Source organism: Zonotrichia leucophrys, chromosome 7, assembly GCF_028769735.1.
Source record: "Zonotrichia leucophrys gambelii isolate GWCS_2022_RI chromosome 7, RI_Zleu_2.0, whole genome shotgun sequence".
In the NCBI taxonomy this organism is placed as follows: Eukaryota; Metazoa; Chordata; class Aves; order Passeriformes; family Passerellidae; genus Zonotrichia; species Zonotrichia leucophrys.
Genome location: NC_088177.1, coordinates 36,002,097 through 36,021,283, shown reverse-complemented (window position 1 = coordinate 36,021,283; position 19,187 = coordinate 36,002,097). Strand labels below are relative to the sequence as shown.

The 19,187-nt window shown below is 45.3% G+C and overlaps 1 protein-coding gene and 1 long non-coding RNA gene across 2 annotated transcripts; both read left to right on the top strand.

The window, feature by feature from the left end:
- The first annotated feature begins 1,334 nt into the window (after positions 1–1,334).
- On the top strand, positions 1,335–16,684 carry MUC13 (mucin 13, cell surface associated). The gene is made up of 12 exons (XM_064719029.1): positions 1,335–1,356; positions 1,810–1,896; positions 7,325–7,444; positions 8,346–8,452; positions 9,494–9,552; positions 10,908–11,062; positions 12,220–12,345; positions 13,486–13,597; positions 14,654–14,691; positions 15,192–15,279; positions 15,509–15,710; positions 16,560–16,684. Exons 1-12 carry the CDS (start codon positions 1,335–1,337, stop codon positions 16,608–16,610), a joined length of 1,167 nt encoding a protein of 388 aa, XP_064575099.1. The 3' UTR covers positions 16,611–16,684.
- On the top strand, positions 2,584–5,276 carry LOC135450110 (uncharacterized). Its single transcript, XR_010440952.1, has 4 exons — positions 2,584–2,647; positions 3,496–3,558; positions 4,285–4,347; positions 5,210–5,276. It is a non-coding gene; the product is annotated as an uncharacterized LOC135450110 (long non-coding RNA).
- Positions 16,685–19,187: the final 2,503 nt, after the last annotated feature.

Below are 19,187 nucleotides of genomic sequence, written 5' to 3'. Positions count from 1 at the left end.
GATGGTTGTGGATACAAGGTCCTGTAAAGGGTTGTCCAAGGCCCTGCAGGAGTGTCAGGCTGTGGGCAGGGCGAGGATGGGGGCAGCGGGAAGGGCAGGCCGCTGCAGGGGGTGTGTGTCAGCATCCCCAGGACGCTGGGCAAGTGAGATCCCGGTCCCCCCACATATTCCTTTGGAAAGACTTGTGCCGTTGGCAATGTCACCAGGCATATGAGAATGCATGGGAAAAAGTTCAATATTGAGAAGTATGAGGAAAAACCCCAATTCTATCTTTGAGACATGTGCAATGCGTTCTTCCTTCCCATTCAGACAATGAAAGTCAGTCCTACCTCAGGTGCATCAACTCCAGGGAGATAAGCTTGGTTCCCCTTCTGCACTGTTCAGGTTCCTCGCACGCATATCAGTATGTCCCCTGGGTTTCCTGAGTTTTCCCCTGGTCATAATTCGTACTGAAAAGTCTGCTCTTCCATTTCCTGTTTCTCAGGTGGGTGGAAGGAGGGTGCATTCATGGGGTGCCTTTCCTCGGGGTGGGGTTGCGGGCAGGGGTGGTAAGGGGTCCAGAGCCGGGAGGTTCTGAGCTGTGGAGCATGGCAGGGGATGGCCAGCCAGGAAGGCAGGGCATGGCCCAGGCATCTGTCCTCCTCAGCCGGCTGGGGATGCCAGCAGAGTCCTCCTCGAGCCCCAGGGAGGGGCTGCCCAGCACTGCCCATCTGCGCCGCTGGCACTCCATCCGAGCCTCCAGATGCCCTGTGAATTGTGCTGGCTCCAACATGGAGTGAAGCAAAGGGATAGGGTGACAGAGTAGGGTTATAGAGCGCCTTTGGCTTTATTGAATCTACAGTTTCCTCACATAGAATGAACATCCCCTGGGCACTCCACCTCAGGGAGCGTCCCTCGGAGCGGAGCCGGGTTCGGCTGTCTAACCTGGAGAGAACCGCCTGCTTGGAAAATATTCCCCTTCATTCCCGCCATTGCAGGGGGAATGTGTTGATTTGGTTGTCATTGCAGGGTGCTTGTGGATGAGGATGTGGTACAAGGGTTCCAGTTAAGGGTTGTCAGGCCTGGGATATGGGCTGTTAGTGGCAGGGACTGAGGGGTGCCGAGGAGGGATGCGGCATGGGCAGCGCCGCCGAGGCCAGCCATGTGGGCAGGGGCTCGCATCCTCACTCCCCCGAATTCGTTGGAAGCTGACCCTTTCCCACATGATCCGTCACAGCACTGTGACAGTGAGGCAAGTCTGAGAGCTAGAAGATAGAGGAAAACTTCAAAACTTTTGAGGATTTAGGAGATCCATATTCCTCCCATTTAGAAACATTTAGCTGCTGCCTACCCACATGTCCCATTTAGGACCTCCAGGTGAGAGAAAACTGGTTCCTTCTCAGCATCCAGGTTAGGGAAGCTTGGCCTAGCGAGTTGCGTTCCGTCGTGCCCTGCTCCTAGTGGTACATACCCTCCGTTCCTAAGTTCTCTCTTCATTCCCGCATGCAGAGGAATTGTGACATTCGCTGCCTTCGTGGGTTGGTGACTGGCGGTGTATTCGGGGTGGTTCCATTAGCCGCCGGGGAGTGTCCAGGTTTTAGGGGCGAGCTGGGCAGCCGAGAGGCCAGGGCAGACTGGGCACCAAGGGCAGACGTGCCTCCCTGACGCACCAGGGGGGGGATGTGCTCACTCCAATCACCTCCTCGAAGTTCGCTCGGAAAGCTTTGTGCCTGCTGCCACAGCCTTGCCAGGCCACCAAGGAATTGCAGGGTAAGGAATCCAAGGCGGTTGAGGGAAATCAGAACGAAGTTTGAGGCTTTGAGCATGCAGCCTTGGTTCCCTTGGCACACTTGCGAAACAATACTGATAATGTGACAGCTACTGAGCCACCAGAGGTGCCACCAACAGAACCTTCAGGTAAGGAGAAAAGCTTTCAGGCTTCCCCTTCTGGGGACAGCTTGCAGAACCGGGTCCAGGAGCACTGCAGATACCTAAGCTGACTCCCTGGGAGACAAAGAAACCCAGACCATGGTCTTGGAAAATATTCCACTCTTCCATCTTTCCCTGCTGATCATTCTGCAGGGGGAATGTGTGGTGGGACATTTGAGGAGGTTGCTCATTCCATGCCTGCTGACGTTGCCTCCTGTGGTGATGATTGGATTGTGGGATACAAGGGGTTCCATGTAAAGGGTTGTCCAAGGCCCTGCAGGGAGTTGTTCCTGAGGCTGTTGGAGCATGGGCAGGGAGCGATGTGGGGCACAGCCCAGCAGGGAAGGGCCAGGGGCCATGACTGGGCACCAAGGGGCAGACTGTGCCTGTCATCCTGCACTCCCAGCCGGATGCTGGGGCAGGATGTGCTCAGCATCCCCAGAGTCACCTCCCCATCATGATCATTCAGCTTTGGGAAAGACTTTGTGCCTCTCGCTTGTGCCCACATGATCCTGTACCACAGGCCACTATGAAAGAATGCAGATGTGGTAAGGAGTAGTTCAAGAGTAGCGTGTGAGCGAAGGACTATGAGGGAAAAAACCCCAGAATTGCCTAAATCTTTTTGAAGAGTCATTGTTAGGCAGTGCTGCCATGTCACTTCTCTTCCCATTTGCAGGAAACAATACTGACAATGGAACAGATCCTAACCCACCAGTGGTGCCATCCTCAGCACCTCCAGGTGAGGAGAAAAGCTTTCAGGGTTCCCCTTCTGCAGACAGCTTGCAGTTACCAGGTTCCATGGCGCACTGCATATGCCTAAGCTGAGTTGCGTTCCCCATCCTGGGTTTCACTGAGTTCTTCTCCCACTGGTGACAAAGTTACCCAGACCATGATCCTGAAAAAGTTCTGCTCTTCCATCTTTCCCTGCTGGTCATTCTGCAAGAGGAATTGGTGGTGGAACATTAGGGCAGGCTGCTCCTTCCATGCTTGGTGCCTTTGCCTCCTGTGCCGGAGGGCATGGATTGTACAGTACAAGGGGTTCCATGCAAAGGGGTGCCCAAGGCCCTGCAGGGAGCTGTTCCTGAGGCTGTTGGAGCATGGGCAGGGAGGGATGTGGGGCACAGCCCAGCAGGGAGAGGCCAGGGGCCATGGCTGGGCACCACGGGGCAGATTGTGCCTGTCATCCTTGATTCCCAGCCTGATGCTGGGGAGGATGCTCAGCATCCCAGAGCACCTCCCCATCCTGTGGCCCTCTCTGCAAGACTGGCCAGGGCCATGCTGGGCACCAAGGGGCAGACTGTGCCTGTCATCCTCACTCCCAGCCTGATGCTGGGGGGATGTGCTCAGCATCCCCAGAGTCACCTCCCCATCCTGATGGCCCTGCTCTGGCAAAGACTTTGTGCCTCTGGCTACCACTCACATGAGCCTGTGCCAAAGGCCACCAAGGAAATGCAGGTGTGGTAAGCGGAATTCCAAGAGCAGGGTTTGAGAGAAGGATTATGAGAGCAAGAAGACAGAATTTCCGAGGGCTTTTTGAGCAGTCAATGCCAGGCAGTGCTATCATGGCTCTTCTCTTCCCTTTTGCAGGAAACAATACTGATAATGGAACAGATCCTAACCCACCAGTGGTGCCATCCTCAGCACCTCCAGGTAAGGAGAAAAGCTTTCAGGCTTCCCCTTCTGGGGGCAGCTGGCAGCAACCGGGTTCCAGGGAGCACTGCAGATACCTAAGCTGAGTGGAGTTGCCGTGCTTGGGTTTCTCAGAGTTCTTCTCCCCTGGGAGACAAAGAAACCCAGACCATGATCTTGAAAAATCTTCCACTCTTCCCTCTTTCCATGCTGATCATTCTGCAGGGGAATGTGTGGTGGGACATTTGAGGAGGTTGCTCATTCCATGCCTGCTGACGTTGCCTCCTGTGGTGATGATTGGATTGTGGGATACAAGGGGTTCCATGTAAAGGGTTGTCCAAGGCCCTGCAGGGAGTTGTTCCTGAGGCTGTTGGAGCATGGGCAGGGAGGGATGTGGGGCACAGCCCAGCAGGGAGAGGCCAGGGGCCATGGCTGGGCACCACAGGGCAGATTGTGCCTGTCATCCTTGATTCCCAGCCTGATGCTGGAGAGAGATGTGTTCAGCATCCCCAGAGACACCTCCCCATCCTGATCATCCAGCTTTGGGAAAGACTTTGTGCCTCTCGCTTGTGCCCACATGATCCTGTACCACAGGCCACTATGAAAGAATGCAGATGTGGTAAGGAGTAGTTCAAGAGTAGCGTGTGAGCGAAGGACTATGAGGGAAAAAACCCCAGAATTGCCTAAATCTTTTTGAAGAGTCATTGTTAGGCAGTGCTGCCATGTCACTTCTCTTCCCATTTGCAGGAAACAATACTGACAATGGAACAGATCCTAACCCACCAGTGGTGCCATCCTCAGCACCTCCAGGTGAGGAGAAAAGCTTTCAGGGTTCCCCTTCTGCAGACAGCTTGCAGTTACCAGGTTCCATGGCGCACTGCATATGCCTAAGCTGAGTTGCGTTCCCCATCCTGGGTTTCACTGAGTTCTTCTCCCACTGGTGACAAAGTTACCCAGACCATGATCCTGAAAAAGTTCTGCTCTTCCATCTTTCCCTGCTGGTCATTCTGCAAGAGGAATTGGTGGTGGAACATTAGAGCAGGCTGCTCATTCCATGGTTGGTGCCTTTTCCATCCTGTGCCGGTGGGTGGATTGCGGGGTACAAGGGGTTCCATGTAAAGGGGTGCCCAAGCCCTGCAGGGAGTTGTTCCTGAGGCTGTTGGAGCATGGGCAGGGAGGGATGTGGGGCACAGCCCAGCAGGGAAGGGCCAGGGGCCATGGCTGGGCACCAAGGGGCAGACTGTGCCTGTCATCCTCCACTCCCAGCCTGATGCTGGGGAGGGATGTGCTCAGCATCCCCAGAGTCACCTCCCCATCCTGATGGCCCTGCTCTGGCAAAGACTGGGCCAGGGGCCATGGCTGGGCACCAAGGGGCAGACTGTGCCTGTCATCCTCCACTCCCAGCCTGATGCTGGGGAGGGATGTGCTCAGCATCCCCAGAGTCACCTCCCCATCCTGATGGCCCTGCTCTGGCAAAGACTTTGTGCCTCTGGCTACCACTCACATGAGCCTGTGCCAAAGGCCACCAAGGGAAATGCAGGTGTGGTAAGCGGAATTCCAAGAGCAGGGTTTGAGAGAAGGATTATGAGAGCAAGAAGACAGAATTTTCGAGGGCTTTTTGAGCAGTCAATGCCAGGCAGTGCTATCATGGCTCTTCTCTTCCCTTTTGCAGGAAACAATACTGATAATGGAACAGATCCTAACCCACCAGTGGTGCCATCCTCAGCACCTCCAGGTAAGGAGAAAAGCTTTCAGGCTTCCCCTTCTGGGGGCAGCTGGCAGCAACCGGGTTCCAGGGAGCACTGCAGATACCTAAGCTGAGTGGAGTTGCCGTGCTTGGGTTTCTCAGAGTTCTTCTCCCCTGGGAGACAAAGAAACCCAGACCATGGTCTTGGAAAATATTCCACTCTTCCATCTTTCCCTGCTGATCATTCTGCAGGGGGAATGTGTGGTGGGATATTTGAGGAGGTTGCTCATTCCATGCCTGCTGACGTTGCCTCCTGTGGTGATGATTGGATTGTGGGATACAAGGGGTTCCATGTAAAGGGTTGTCCAAGGCCCTGCAGGGAGTTGTTCCTGAGGCTGTTGGGGCATGGGCAGGGAGGGATGTGGGGCACAGCCCAGAATGGATAGGCCAGGGGCCATGGCTCTGGCATAGGGAGCAGGCCATGCCTCTCGTCCTCCACTCCCAGCTTGATGATTTTTGAACAGACAATGCTTGGCTCTGCTGCCATGTCTCTTCTCTTCCCTTCTTCAGATAACGGTACTGTAAATGGAACAGATCCTGGTACAACATACACGCCTACCTCAGCACCTACATGTAAATAGCAAATATGCTCATGATGCATTTTCTAGGGACTGCTTGGAATAGCCAAATCCTTGTGAGCTTTGTAGGCTCCTCAGACAGGAAGGAGTTCCCCTCCCTTGGGTTTCCCATATTCCTCTTTCAATAGAGACAAAGCTGACCAGATGGTGGCCATGAATATCCTCCACTCTTCCCTCTTTTCCTGCTGGCCTTTGCTGCAGGGAGAATGTGTTGGGGAAGATTGGTGGAGGTTGCTTTTTTCGTGCTCGTAGGCTTTGCCTCTTTCAGCAGGCAAGGATACAAGAGAATCTCTGCAAAGAGGTGACCTGGCCTTGCAGGGAGCTGTGCCTGAGGCTGCTGGAGCACAGGCAGGGAGGGAGCTGGGGCAGAGCCTGGCATAGGGCTGGGGCCAGGAACTATGTCTGGGGGACAGGGCATCTGTCTGTCCTGGAGCTCTCCGTACCCCACCTTCTTCAGTCCCAGTAGGGCCTTCCAATGTAGGCAAAAGTCCTCATCCAATGCTGTATCTCCCTGCCACTCTTCCCTGAGGGGCCTTGCTGCAAGTGGAGTATGTTTGGAGGAGTTCACAATTGTTGTAGCTTTGTGCTTGGGCTCTTTTTCATCAGGAAAAAAAATTGACTTCACTAGGTTCTCTGGAAAAAATAATTGGAAGTGAACCTTTTAGGAAATGAAAATTCATTGAGTGTTTATTTTTTATATTTTGGGATATGAATGAGAATTCCTATTTTTCTCCCCATTTCACAGAAAATGTCTCATCCATGAGACTGTACTTATGGAGTGAAGCGTGAAAAACAAGGCAGGGTGAAAACCAGAATTTGATATCTTGAAAGAGAACTGTAATTGCCATCCTATATATAAGATGTATAGAAATATAAATTTTCATTTCTTATTAACCACTTAAATTATATATAGATATAAAATGCATACTTTAAAACCTTACAGAATATATATATAATTACTCTGAGAAAATATATTATGATTCACTTTGGAGTTCTCATTTTATTGATGTGTCTGCAGTAAAGGACTGTGCTATGACATGTCATTATAAGGCAAGTATGTTCCAGTGCACTATTAAAGATACACAGGCTATTGCAGTCTGAATTTTTCTAACAGTCACTGCTTTTGGCAAGCCTTGATCTCCCTTCTTTCTTTGATTTGGTTTTAGTTGTGTTAAGTAGAGTTGAATTCTGAATGCTCAGTATGACAGATAATGAATTTCAGCCATACTCCGTGGTGATATCCTGCTGGATTGTGTGGGGAAAACAGTTACTGTATATTAAACAAGCCAGATATACAGATGTATGCTCTGCAATTGCATCTATACTCTCTAAAACATATCTGGTAGATTCCCTTACTAGAAGTATATGTGAACTACTCAATGTATGAATGACTTTATGTTGAGCTAGCTATTGCAGAAACTCACAGAAACCCTAATATCAATATGTTTCATCTTGGTATTAGCAGATTTCTGCCTTGGAGATCCTTGTGGAACAAGTTCAGCTACGTGTGTTTCCTTACATAGCAATTACACCTGTGTGTGCCAATATGGATACTACTACAGCAATAAGGAGTGTTCGAAAGGTGAGTTGCAGGAGGGCATCAATGCTTTTAGTTACCTGCTCAGGTGGATTTTGCTTTCCATATAGCTTTGTTGTCATGTTATAATTGAAAACACAATCAGTCTGGGAAAGTGACTGCTGAGTGATTTCTTGCTTTGCAGGCAGCCACTCCTACAATGACCTAGATTGCAATCTTGCAAAACAGTGACAGCCAAGGAGGTTAATGTTCTAGGAAAAGAAGGTGAATTCTCTGTCAGGGGTGCAGGAGATTAAAATGAATGAAAAGCAGGGAAAAAAAATGCAAGTGTAAACCTGACATTGATATTAATGACAATGATTTAAAAAAGAGCAAACTTGTGAACAACCGGATGGATTTTCCTCATTGCTAAACACTCATCAGAGTTCTGTGGAAATACATCTCTGAAATGCTTCTGAAGGCCAAGCATGTGGGAAAATAGGGCTTCTTATTTAAGGATCAGCAAGCAGGATTCTCAAATTTACTTGTGAGGCTTAAGAAGCAGGTTGATTCTGAATTACTTTCTCTGTAAACCACAGTGAACCACATTAGCTGCTTAATAGCTGCAAATTTGGAGTACTTGATACACATTTTTTCTCACCAAATTCTGTAACACCTTGCAAAAAGTCTTGTAGCTTCAGGCCATGCTGACAGTTTAATGTTACTCAGTTTCATATACAGGACAGATTGTTTGGGCCCAGAATCCTGCCTTCTACCCAGGCAGCCAAAGTATATCCCCCATTGTGACTGAGTTGATTTGTCCTCTGCTAATCCCTGCTGTATATGAAAAATAGCACTGATTTATTTTCTGCATTGTATTTCCCCATCCCTAAAAGCTGGAGAACTCTAAGGTGAAACTGAGCTTTCCTGAATGCTTTCTAATTTACACTCTCTGTTCTCATTCCAGGGGACGTATACCCAGTCTCCATTTTAGTGAACACACCTTACAGCAAAAATCTTGAAATTGTAAATTCCACAGAGTATCAAGAACTGTCCAACAATGTATCAGCATTTGTGAGTGACAATGGTTTTTCCTCCCATATATTTAAAGCTATTTTAGATGTCATGCAGACAGAGAGGACACTCTCTTTAATGTGGGGCCTAGAAAAGCTCCTCTCTACAAGAGATCTGCTTGTTTCAAAGAATGCTTCACATTAGTTTAGACCTATTTATGAAAGACTTGAATTTTGCCCTCAGATGAGCACGTGCATGGCTCTTGCTGAAGTGAAGGGAATCCCTGAAGTAATATCCGCATTTTTACTCCTATTTCTGTTCTGGGGAGTTCTCATATAAATTGCTCTCCATCTTTGACCATTCCTTCTCCAGAAACAATGGGGCTGAGTGAAGTTTTCCAGCCTATTGAGTTTCTGATCTCCGCTGTTTGCTGAAGGCTCCATAATACTCAGTGGTATGAGTAAAAATGAACAGCTTTAATTTTTTTAAAAAGAAAATTATTGGCTCCACACAGCACAAACTTTTCCAAATGGCCGTCCAGCTGTGCCTAAATACCAAATAACAACCCTCTTCCATAAGTCTGCCAGTATTAGTATTTTAGTGTTTTTAGTGAAATGGATACTGCACATTTTTTTATAATTCTATGATTATACATAATATTTGGTAATAGATTTCCTGGAGAAATAAGATGATCAGTTTAATTTATACTGCCATGTTGAAACAAGTGGACTTCCTTATTTCTCTGTCTGGCAGTAAGGAAAAATATATATGCAACTCTACCAGACATCTGATTAAAAAATATTCACAATGTTAATCAGGAATGATCAAAAATGGTTATCAATTTCTGCATATTATTATATTGCTTACTATGAATGTTGTCTCAGAAAGTGACCAAAAGTTGTTCCTCCAGAGTGTTAAAAAAATTTCTCAATTTTTTGTCCAGCATTTTTTCATGATATGGCTACAGAAGAGCATCATATATCATTGTGCCTATAGTAGCATATTCTGTATAAAAACTTTACTGCTGAAGCCTCAGTGGTTCATGTGATTTTGGGCTATGTGTCTGCTTGCCTTGAACTCCAATTTCTTTCTCTTTTATAGTTTAAGGAGGCCTTCAAAAATCTACCAGGCTATGTAGAAACTGTCATCAAGAAAATTGAGTAAGTTTGCTGGTTTGTTTTTTGCATACTACATACTTCCACATACCTCATTTTAATCTGTTTCCTGTGAAGTTCTCAATTCAATAAAAAAATGGGATGAGTTCAGCTCAGAATGCTTCCCCATAAAGGAGGGATGCTGGCCCCATTTTTATCCCAGTGTTTCTGTGAAATGGGCAGGCTGAGGCAGCCCCACTGTGTATGTCCTGCTGCTAGCACCATGTAGGATGCAGCACTGTGCTGTAGCTAGCAGTCCTGTGATATCTGACATGTCTGAAATTCTAACAGTTAACTCTGAGTTCCTGTGACCATTGGGAGTGCCACCCAGCTTGGAGTCCCAGCGTAATTTAAAAACCCTCGTTACAGAAGGCATAACAAATGTATTTTATTGTGCATTTGTTGGTGTCTCCTGATGGCAGGTTGAGAAAAGATGCTGCTGAATGGGTTGTGGTGTAGCTGTGGGCATAGGTCTCTTGCTGGTCTAGGTAGCCCCTGTGAGATGTCTCTTTTTTCCCATCCCCATCTGTTACAGGTTACTGACCCCAGAGCTCTGCCAGCTCCTCTGTGTTTCCTAACCCCTATGAAGCAAAACCTGGCATGCTAGCACACAATGTCAACCCTTTCAGGGCACCCCAGGGATTAAGCAGCTAAGCAGAATGTTGTCCTAACAGAGCTGTGGGGGCAGTAACTTCCAGCAGAGCAGCTGTGACGTGGGGCACAGTAACACCTCAAGGAATGCAGCAATCTGCCACTGCAGCATATTTGTGTGCATATCCTGGCAGCAGGAGGTTTAGCTGAAGAACAGGGAAGTCACTGCTGCTCTCCACCTCACACCAGGGAGGTTGCTGTGAGCTGAACCCAACCCAGGTCGTGTGTGGCCTGCACAGATACCTCTACATGGCAAACAGCCCTGTCTGCATTCATGGTGGTCACACCCTGAATTATCCTCACCACCCTTCAGGGTGGGTTCTCCACGTCACGCCTGGATAAACCCACAGGCTGATGGAAGTTAGGGTCTAAGAGATGAGGTTCTCCACATTGCAGCTGGTTTGAGGTTAACCCAGCTAGAAAATGCTAGTTCTGTATCAAAAGCACACAAAGGAGCAGTGCTGTTATCATTAAATACAGCAGCTACCTATTTACACCTGGACCTACTGGAAAGATGGCTGTTAATGTATTCCTGAGCAAGGCTTACACTCATTTTCAGGTCTCTTGGCAACTACCTACTTTATGGGGGGAGGGAGGGAGATTTGGTAGATTTTCTCTCATCTTTGCGTCTAGCTTGCATCTAGGTAGCTTTGCTAGCTTGCTATATGGATTATGTGAGACTTTAAAATGGTACTGTCTGTCCCTTTCAGACCTCTAAACCAGAGTGAAAGCAGAAATTCTGGTCCAGGACTGAATGTAACAGTGGCAAACCTGTTCACAGACAAATCAGATCGAAATGAAACTACAGTTAGCAATGCAATAGCAGCTGCAATCAATAACCAGTCCTTTGTCACGTCTTCTCAGGGTATGTAACTCCTTGCTAGGGAAGCAGCTAATCAGCAGAAACAGAGACTGTTAAAACCTGGTTGGAAGATTTCTGTGGGCATAGGAGCCCATCAAATCATAAGCCTTGTTGATTTTAAGGAGCTGAATGTTCAATCTCGGGTAATTTCGATGAGTCAACAATTCAGTGCTAGTCTCTTTTGTCTTATTAAGGCTTCCTACTCCCTGTGTAAAGAAGAAAAGGTAAATATTTTTCCCTGGTAAGCAATGTCATGGTGGTTTTAACCTGCTGAGTGTTAAGAAGTGGGAAAAATCAGGATAAAATATATACAGATATATATTATGCGTCAGAGAATAAGTAAGTATTTTACTGGCAAAATAGGATGAAACTCTCTTTAGACTTCTCCCATAATAAGCCATGGTAATTGAAATAAGGCCTCACTGATTAGCTAATGAGCTAAGGCATTTGCTGATCTAAACCAGTAGTCTTGCATTATTAAAGGTGTAATACTGGGAGAGAGAGTTTGAAATTAAAATAAGGATGTTTTTTCTTTTTTCTTTTAATATTAGTTCCTGTTTTGAAATCAGCTTTTTAAAAAGGCATAGCTAATAATAAAGAGTACATTTCATGGCTTAAAGCCTGAGTTTGTGGTGTGAAGGTGACTGTATCCTCAGCTGTGAGAAGGAAATAGAAAACCACTGGGAGCTCCCAAGGCACCAGTGCAGTCACATTATATCTGTCTAGAACTGTATGGAATCTGGGTCTCACAGCTCAGCTGGGAAAAAACTAGGAGAACAGTTATGATTTTTCTCTGTAGGGTTTTTTTGTTTTTTATTGTTTTGTTTTTTTTTTAAGTGAGTCCAAAAGTGAGTTTTCAGAATATGAACTTACAGGAAGAATGTCTCTTTTCATGGACTGGAGCCAGGAAGGTTTGGAGATAGTTGAAGGAGGCTGAGAAACAAAAGGTCAGAAGATGTGATGGAAACAGGACCACAACTATTAAGAGCAAGGAGGGAAAAAGGGCTGGTCTGACAGTCTGAAATATTGATGTCCCAAGAAAAGGAGTTATAATTTTTTTCTATTTAGAATTATTAAATAATTGGTTTATCATTTACTGGGCAAGTGCACTGCTTTCTATGAAAGGGTATTTAACTTTGCTCCCTGTTTCTCTTTTAAAGAGGCAAAACATTGTGCCTTTTATGAATGTGATCCTAAAACCACAGAGTGTGAAGAGAAACGGTTTCCAGAATGCAAATGCAAATTTGGTTTAGAAAAGACAAAATGGAGTGATTATTCTTGTCCAGGTAAGAGCCTTGTTGCTTTCTCTATCCTTGAAAGACTGATCTGCTTCTTCCTTGTCTTGGTCCCTCTTTGACAAAGGTGCTGGGCAAATGTGCTGACCTCTAAAAATCAGGAAATGTGCATCCTGTTAAGAAAGCCATAAAAACACATCCTCACATTTCACTTCGAACAAATCCATAATTTTATTCCAGCAGAATAAATTATTAAAACTTGATAAAATCATCACTGAAACCAGTGAGTAGGCAAGTCCTTAAATGCACTGTTAAGAGTCCTGCTAAGAACTGAAACCTAAGCAGGTAAAGGATGGAACAAATTGAATCCTATACTCACAGCCTTCTCTGCTAGGACATATTTTGGGAATAAATTCTACAGGTTACTTGAAGAAAGCTGACAGAACTGGAAGTCTCATGATGCACTACAATAACCTGTTAACGCTCTGTCTCTTGTTCATAATTCTAGATTTGCATTACCCGGATTTAGACAGGCATTTGTGAGAAGAATGATTTCTGTCATTTTTAGAAACTGTTAGTTGTTATGGTTTTATTTACTTTCTTGTTTTGAGTCTTTAAGTGAGTGCTCTGTTTATATTTTAGCTACCCTTCAAAGCCCTGGGATGTAGCTAATTTTCTTAGAAACACCTTCTTTTCTTCCTATGGAAACTAAAACTTTTACACTACAGAAGTTAAAAAAAAAATTAAAAAAAAAAAAAAAGTCTAACATGCAAGATTTTAAGAAAAATAAAAAAATAATTCAAAAGTCCAAGATAAAGCTATGAAAGCTGGCTACAGTAAGTCCCAGTGAGATGTGATCCAGTGTAGGCCTTTGTGGTCCCATGCCTGACTGGAACTGATACAGTTTGCCATACAAATCATCTGCTGTGAGATCAAACTTCAGGCCATTGCTTGCCTATGCAAGATGCAGCCTAGCCAGATTTCCTTTTTGATGAAGTTGGATGGTTTTGAACACAGCCTGTTTACTTTTAATTTTGTGATTTTACATTCCAGTTTTTGCTTTACATGGGTATAGTCCTAAAAAAGCCATTTGGATTCTTTAAAGCACAGGAGAGGGGTGGGTGTGTGTTTAGAGCAATAAAAAAATCTTCTACCTGCAATTCACTTATGTTTTTCTCCCTGAAAATACAGTTTGCAGTGCAAACTGCTCTGCAGCAATAAACAAGTACTGTGTACAAGAAGAAGATGGTCCAATATGCAAATGTATGATTAACTTCAAAAGCAAGGATGAAGAATGTGTGGCGTGAGTATTCAGCTTTTTATTGCATTCCTGTGCTGTAGGTGAGGGTAGGGGAGGAGAGCATCTGCCACAGGGCCAGCTGCAGGCCAGAGCAGGCTGCAGCTACGGGAATCAGAGAGCTGCCCAGGGGGAAGGCAGGGGGTGTCACAAGCCGTGGTGTCACAAGTTGGGGCATTTTCACTCCTTGGCATTAGTCCTTTGTGTGCACTCATAACACCTGGGAGGAGAGGCAGGAGGCCCAAGGTCACCCCTGAGTCAGTGAGGACAAAGTCCTTCACCACGTCAACACAAACTGCTCTGGCAGCTTGGCTGAGCATGCAAGCTGCTCTGCTGAAGTGTTTAGTAAGCAACAGGCATAAGAGCAAGATGTGCCTCCAGTCCCTGCAATGTTTGCACTGCTATCGGTGGGGACTGTTTCCCAATAACTTTCAGACCTTAATTCCTGCTTGGTTTCCTCTCTGAAATTATTTCTGTCAGCTCAGGATCAGAACAGAACAAGGGTGTTTGCTGGTGAGGCCAAGTGAGTGACTGGTTGTGCTCTGCTCTGGTGGATAAACAGGGAGACTCACTCCCATACCCATGAATTCAACTCTTTTTGTAGTTATTATTGCTGCAAATGAAACATTTCTTACCATAAAGTTGATATATTTTAAATATAAGAAACTACTATGAGAGGAAGGTAGAGTTACCTGTCCTTATAGACCTTATACTGAGGCTTTTGTTAAAGACATTGCATGGCAATTCTAAGTGGCTCAAAGATGCAGAGTTTAGTTCTTTAGAAAAATTAGGTCCTTTTAACATTTTTCAGACTGAGATCCTGAAACGTTAAGTGCCAAGATCACCAATCACTCTGAAAAATCTCAGATTGTTTCACTTTAATGAAAGTAACAGTAAGATAGGGTAAAGAGGAAACCTGTAAGGAACACATTTTGTGGAGAAATTGCTGATAAAGGGGTGAAATATATTATTGTTTTGTGATCATAGAATGGTTTGGATTAAATGGGACTCTAAAGATAATTTTTTCTTTCTGTCTATCCTTCCCCTTTTTCTCTTCTGTAGTTGTGCAGTGGGCTACTCCGGGGAGGAATGCACTGACAGTAAGTACAAGAATTTCTGATTTTTAATCAGAAAAATACCTAGTAATGCTTAATCTGTCTGAGATAACAAAAAAGTGGTGGCCTTTAGGGGTGCCACCATTCTTCATTATAGGAGGACTATGTTAGGGGAAAAGAAAGTGAAATTTCTCTGTTGTCTTATGTGCCTAGGGCATGGGAAGAGCCTATTTGACACCTAACTACATAGTTTAGTGTCAATACTAGCTTAAACAACCCCTACACCCTCCCAGTTGTTCCTGTCCCTCACCTATAGCTATGTGTAAAACCATTCAGTGCACAGTATTAGGACCCAGAGCTGGAGTCAAAACATCCATCCATCAGAGATGGTCTTTAATGCAGATCCTTAATTTACATCTTTCTGTGTCCACAAAATGTTGTAAGCACCAGGAGCCTGAAAATAAATCCCTTCCCCTTCCCTCGTTTTTCAATATTCACTGTGAGTTATCAGTTGACACATTTCTTTTTTGCTTTTTTCCCCCCAGACAGTGAACTCATCCTTATAATAGTGGGCACAGTGTTTGGAGCCATTATCCTGTGTTTAGTGATAGCAGTCTCTGTTATTTCAGTCAGGTAAGAATATTTCTTACAGTTGAATAGAAACTGCTTTGCTGTGTGTTCAAAATAAGGATTTTGCACTAGCTAAAAAAACTCTATGCTGTAAAAATCTGTTGCATACTTCAGAATGGAGCTGAGCATTCAAAACAAGGTGGGAGTGGACAAATCTCTAAGTTGGACTTAAAAAGTAAGGCACACTAAACAGTCTTTTAAAATCTCCTTTGTTCTTTCATCTCCTCTAAAGAGCAAGGCACAAACAAAGTCCAGAGAAGAGGAGCCTGATCCAGTCAGGGTATTCTGACATGTACACTGATGACAGACCAAGCATGTTCCCCAGGGTCCAGACCACCTCTGGCCATGCAAACCCAGGATATCAACCCAACAACCCCTATGAGATGCGTTCCAGAAGCAGAGATCATTTTCCAGAGAGGGATTATGATGATATGGTAAGTTTTTCACATAGTCCTGGGGGAATGGAATTCCTGGACAGTAGCACTGTGGGCTACAGACATTATTGGAACCTAAGCTCCCCTCTGTACATCCTCCCTTGGTCTAGAAGGCCAGAGTGGTATAAAGGCACCCAACAATGTAGCTGCAGCTGAAAAAAAAATCTTAATACAGAAATTTCCTCAGTGCAGAGATCAGCACTCATGAAGACCTTTCTAGTCATCCTTGAGCCACAGGAAGGATATGTGAAAAGCAATGGTCAAAGCAAGAGCTTGGCAGCCCAGTGGTCTGCTGTGTCATAAGATATTTGCACCAGCCAAACTCATCCCTCAGCTGCAAGCATCACAGGCTGCTACCACCTGAGCTTCCTCTAGGCTGCTGTAGAGTCAGCAGGTGCTGCAGTGGCACCTCCGAGCTGCAGCCTCATGCAAGATTCAGTCAGTTTAAGCTGGGACTGATGCCCAGGGGGTTGTGTCCTCCTGCCTGGTTCACAGCAAGAGCACCTGCAGCTGCTGCAGCATTGCAGAGGGGAAAGGTGTGAAGTGCCATGAATAATACAGAAGTTTTTGCACTGTTGTGGCCCAGGGCAGCCTGGTCAGCAGAGGTGTGTCATTATGTGGAAGGCATGTTCCAAAAAAAAAAAAAACGAAAGCCTGAAAGCCTGATTTATCCTTGAATTCTGCAAGGGAGCCACAGAGGAAGCAGAGGCTTGAGATTAGCTCAGTTTGGGTTAATAACACCAAGGTTGTGGGATCAAACCCTGTACGGGCCATTCATGCAAATGTTAGACTTGATGACCTTTGTGAGTCCTTATTTCTCTTCTTTTCTTGTCTGAAAATTCTCTGTAGTATGAAATATCACGGGAGCCCACAGGCTTTAGGAAACAGGGCAGATACTGAGTGACCAGAGCAGCAGAAGGATGGACGAGCACCACAGCCCTGGATCAGAGCAAAGAGTTTCACAGCCTCTCACGAATGCAATGCTTCAGCAGAAGAGACAACAAGGACCTTAACCCCAGATTCTCTCAAGATTTTCTAGAGGAAGATTCCTGCTTGAAAGAGATCATGGATAACTTTGAAATAAAGGAATAATGTTAGGGAGTAGGGAGAAGAAGAGGACTTCTTTTAAAAGAACTAATGTGCTCCAATAAACATTAGACTTCTTCAATGAGGCCGGTACATTGGCAAGAGAGTGAGTGCACACAAGATACCAGAATTTTAACCCTGCTGGTTTTCAGCTCTTCTGGAAGCTCTTCTGAAAGCTCTTCTGGCCCAGGCAATATGTGTGATGCTGAAGAACATCAGTTCCCAGAGCTTTGCTTGGATTTGTGCTCACTTAATTTGAACTACAGCTTTGGGCAGATGAAAACTGTTTTTCATGAGAATCTGACCTGTTTCAATTTACTGTATTAGATACAGGGTTTTTTCACTCTCCTCAACCCCTCAATATCTCCCATCTGAAAGCATTCTGTTCAGATCTCTGCTGACATGGGTTGTGTGACACAATGGCACTTGTCTGACTTTTTCCACAGCCTTCTTTCCCAATACAATGGCAACATACAATATCTCCAAACAAACACTATTCTTCTTCATCTTGCAAAACTGCATTGATTTTACATTTTTAGCTCCTGTGGAAAGTGTTAGCATTTTTCTTTCTTCTCCAGTCTTTATGTTTGAATGATAATAAGCTTGGTGTTTGGGTTTTTAAAAAATTTCTTACATACAGTCAATAAATCAGTCTGTAAAAGAATTCATATTTTACTGTGTTTTACTGAGTGTGCATTATCTGTTGACTAGCATTAACATTATATTTATATAAAATACTTCTTTGCACACATATGTACATATATTTATAGATTACAATCATTTATATGATAATTTAATTCTGTTGTATTTTGTGTTTTGGTCTTTATATATGCAGATTAACTTTTCCTATTAAACATTATTTTTTCTCAGTACCAGGGCTTTCTTATGTTCCTCCCAGTGATTTAAGTGCTTTTAAAACTCAAGAGACTATTTTATGTTAAAATTTATATAGAACTTAGACACAAGTGTACACAGACTAGTTTCAGCACCCAGGTTTCACTCAGAAGTTCAGAAATGTTATTAAGTATTAATGACATCAAGTCATTATGACTTTTTATTAAGTATTATGACATTAAGTATTAATAACATTAATGTTATTAAGTATTAAAGTATTATTGTTGTGAGACTGGCACCAATATTCAGTGAGTTTTTTTGGTGGGAACTGTGTAGTTACTGCAGCTGGGTCTCCTTTGAAATGCTGGACAAGCTGCTGTGTCTGATGGCAGCTGTTAGTGGCCCAGATGAGAAGAAGTGTCTTTCAGCTTAAATGACAAGTTTGGGGGTCAGTGGCAGAGAACACTGTATGTGGCTGCAGAGATTACCAGGATTCCATGCAGATCCTTGTTTCCAGTCTCTCCATGATCAAAACCAGCTCCCACTTGGCAGCTGAGTGATGGAAAGCTGTGGCCTAAACAGTTCTGATCTTTCCCATGTGGCTTCTGTAGCAAAAGGAGGCAGGCCCTGCTTTCTCAGCCTGGTGAGAAAAGGTGCCATTTTCTGTTGTTTTCCTGAGGTTTCGCTGTTTCTCCCAGTTCACTCCTGTCCCCTTTGCTGCTGTCACCTGGCTGCACAGTGTCTGCCATGGGCAGGGTCTGTAGGAGAGCAGGTTCTGGTGCCCTCAGCCAAGCCCACCATCTGTGTGCCTCTCTGCATGCTCAGCTGGGTTTAACTGCTCATGACACCTTGCTCATGGGATGGGGAGGGATTTGCTCTTATCTTCTTGACTTTTCCTCTGAGAGTACTGTCCTGAGGAGCAAAGCAAGGTAAGGTGGCCACACTTATCACAAGAGTCAGAGACACCCATTTTTCCTCTGGCTAGAAAAGCTGGACCAGCTCCCTCCCCCAACAATTTAATGTGTGCCTCCCATGCCTGCTGCCCCTTTTTCTTTGAGCCCTGTGTGTCTCCACAATAACCTGGGTGAAGGAGATGCCCCCAGCTTCTAATCCTTCTGCTCAGTCCTTTTCTTCCCTCCCTTTTCTCTGACTTTTCAGCAGCAGGAAAAGGTTCTGGTGTCTGCAGCACTGTTAACCCCATGCAGAATCCACTCTGGGGAAGTTTGCATGTGGTGAGACGCTGGAAAATGGATGGGATAAAGGCAGAATCTGGCCAAGTGTTATCTCCTATTCTTTTGCAAAGCAACAGAGGCTGGAAATGCAGCTGAATGCTGAACTAGAAACTTTCGTGCAGTAAAACTTTATTGAGGGTGTGATATCCCGACATGTGCTATCACTGGTAATAAAACCAGCAAATCCTGTCAGGTGTTTGCATCATTTAACTGCAGAGGAATTTTCATTGCTCTAATTCAAAGCTAATTTCTGCAACTGCTACCAGTTGTCATTTAGCCCATTTCATGGGGAGGGGCAATCAGATACCAGGAGCCTGCTCCTTTT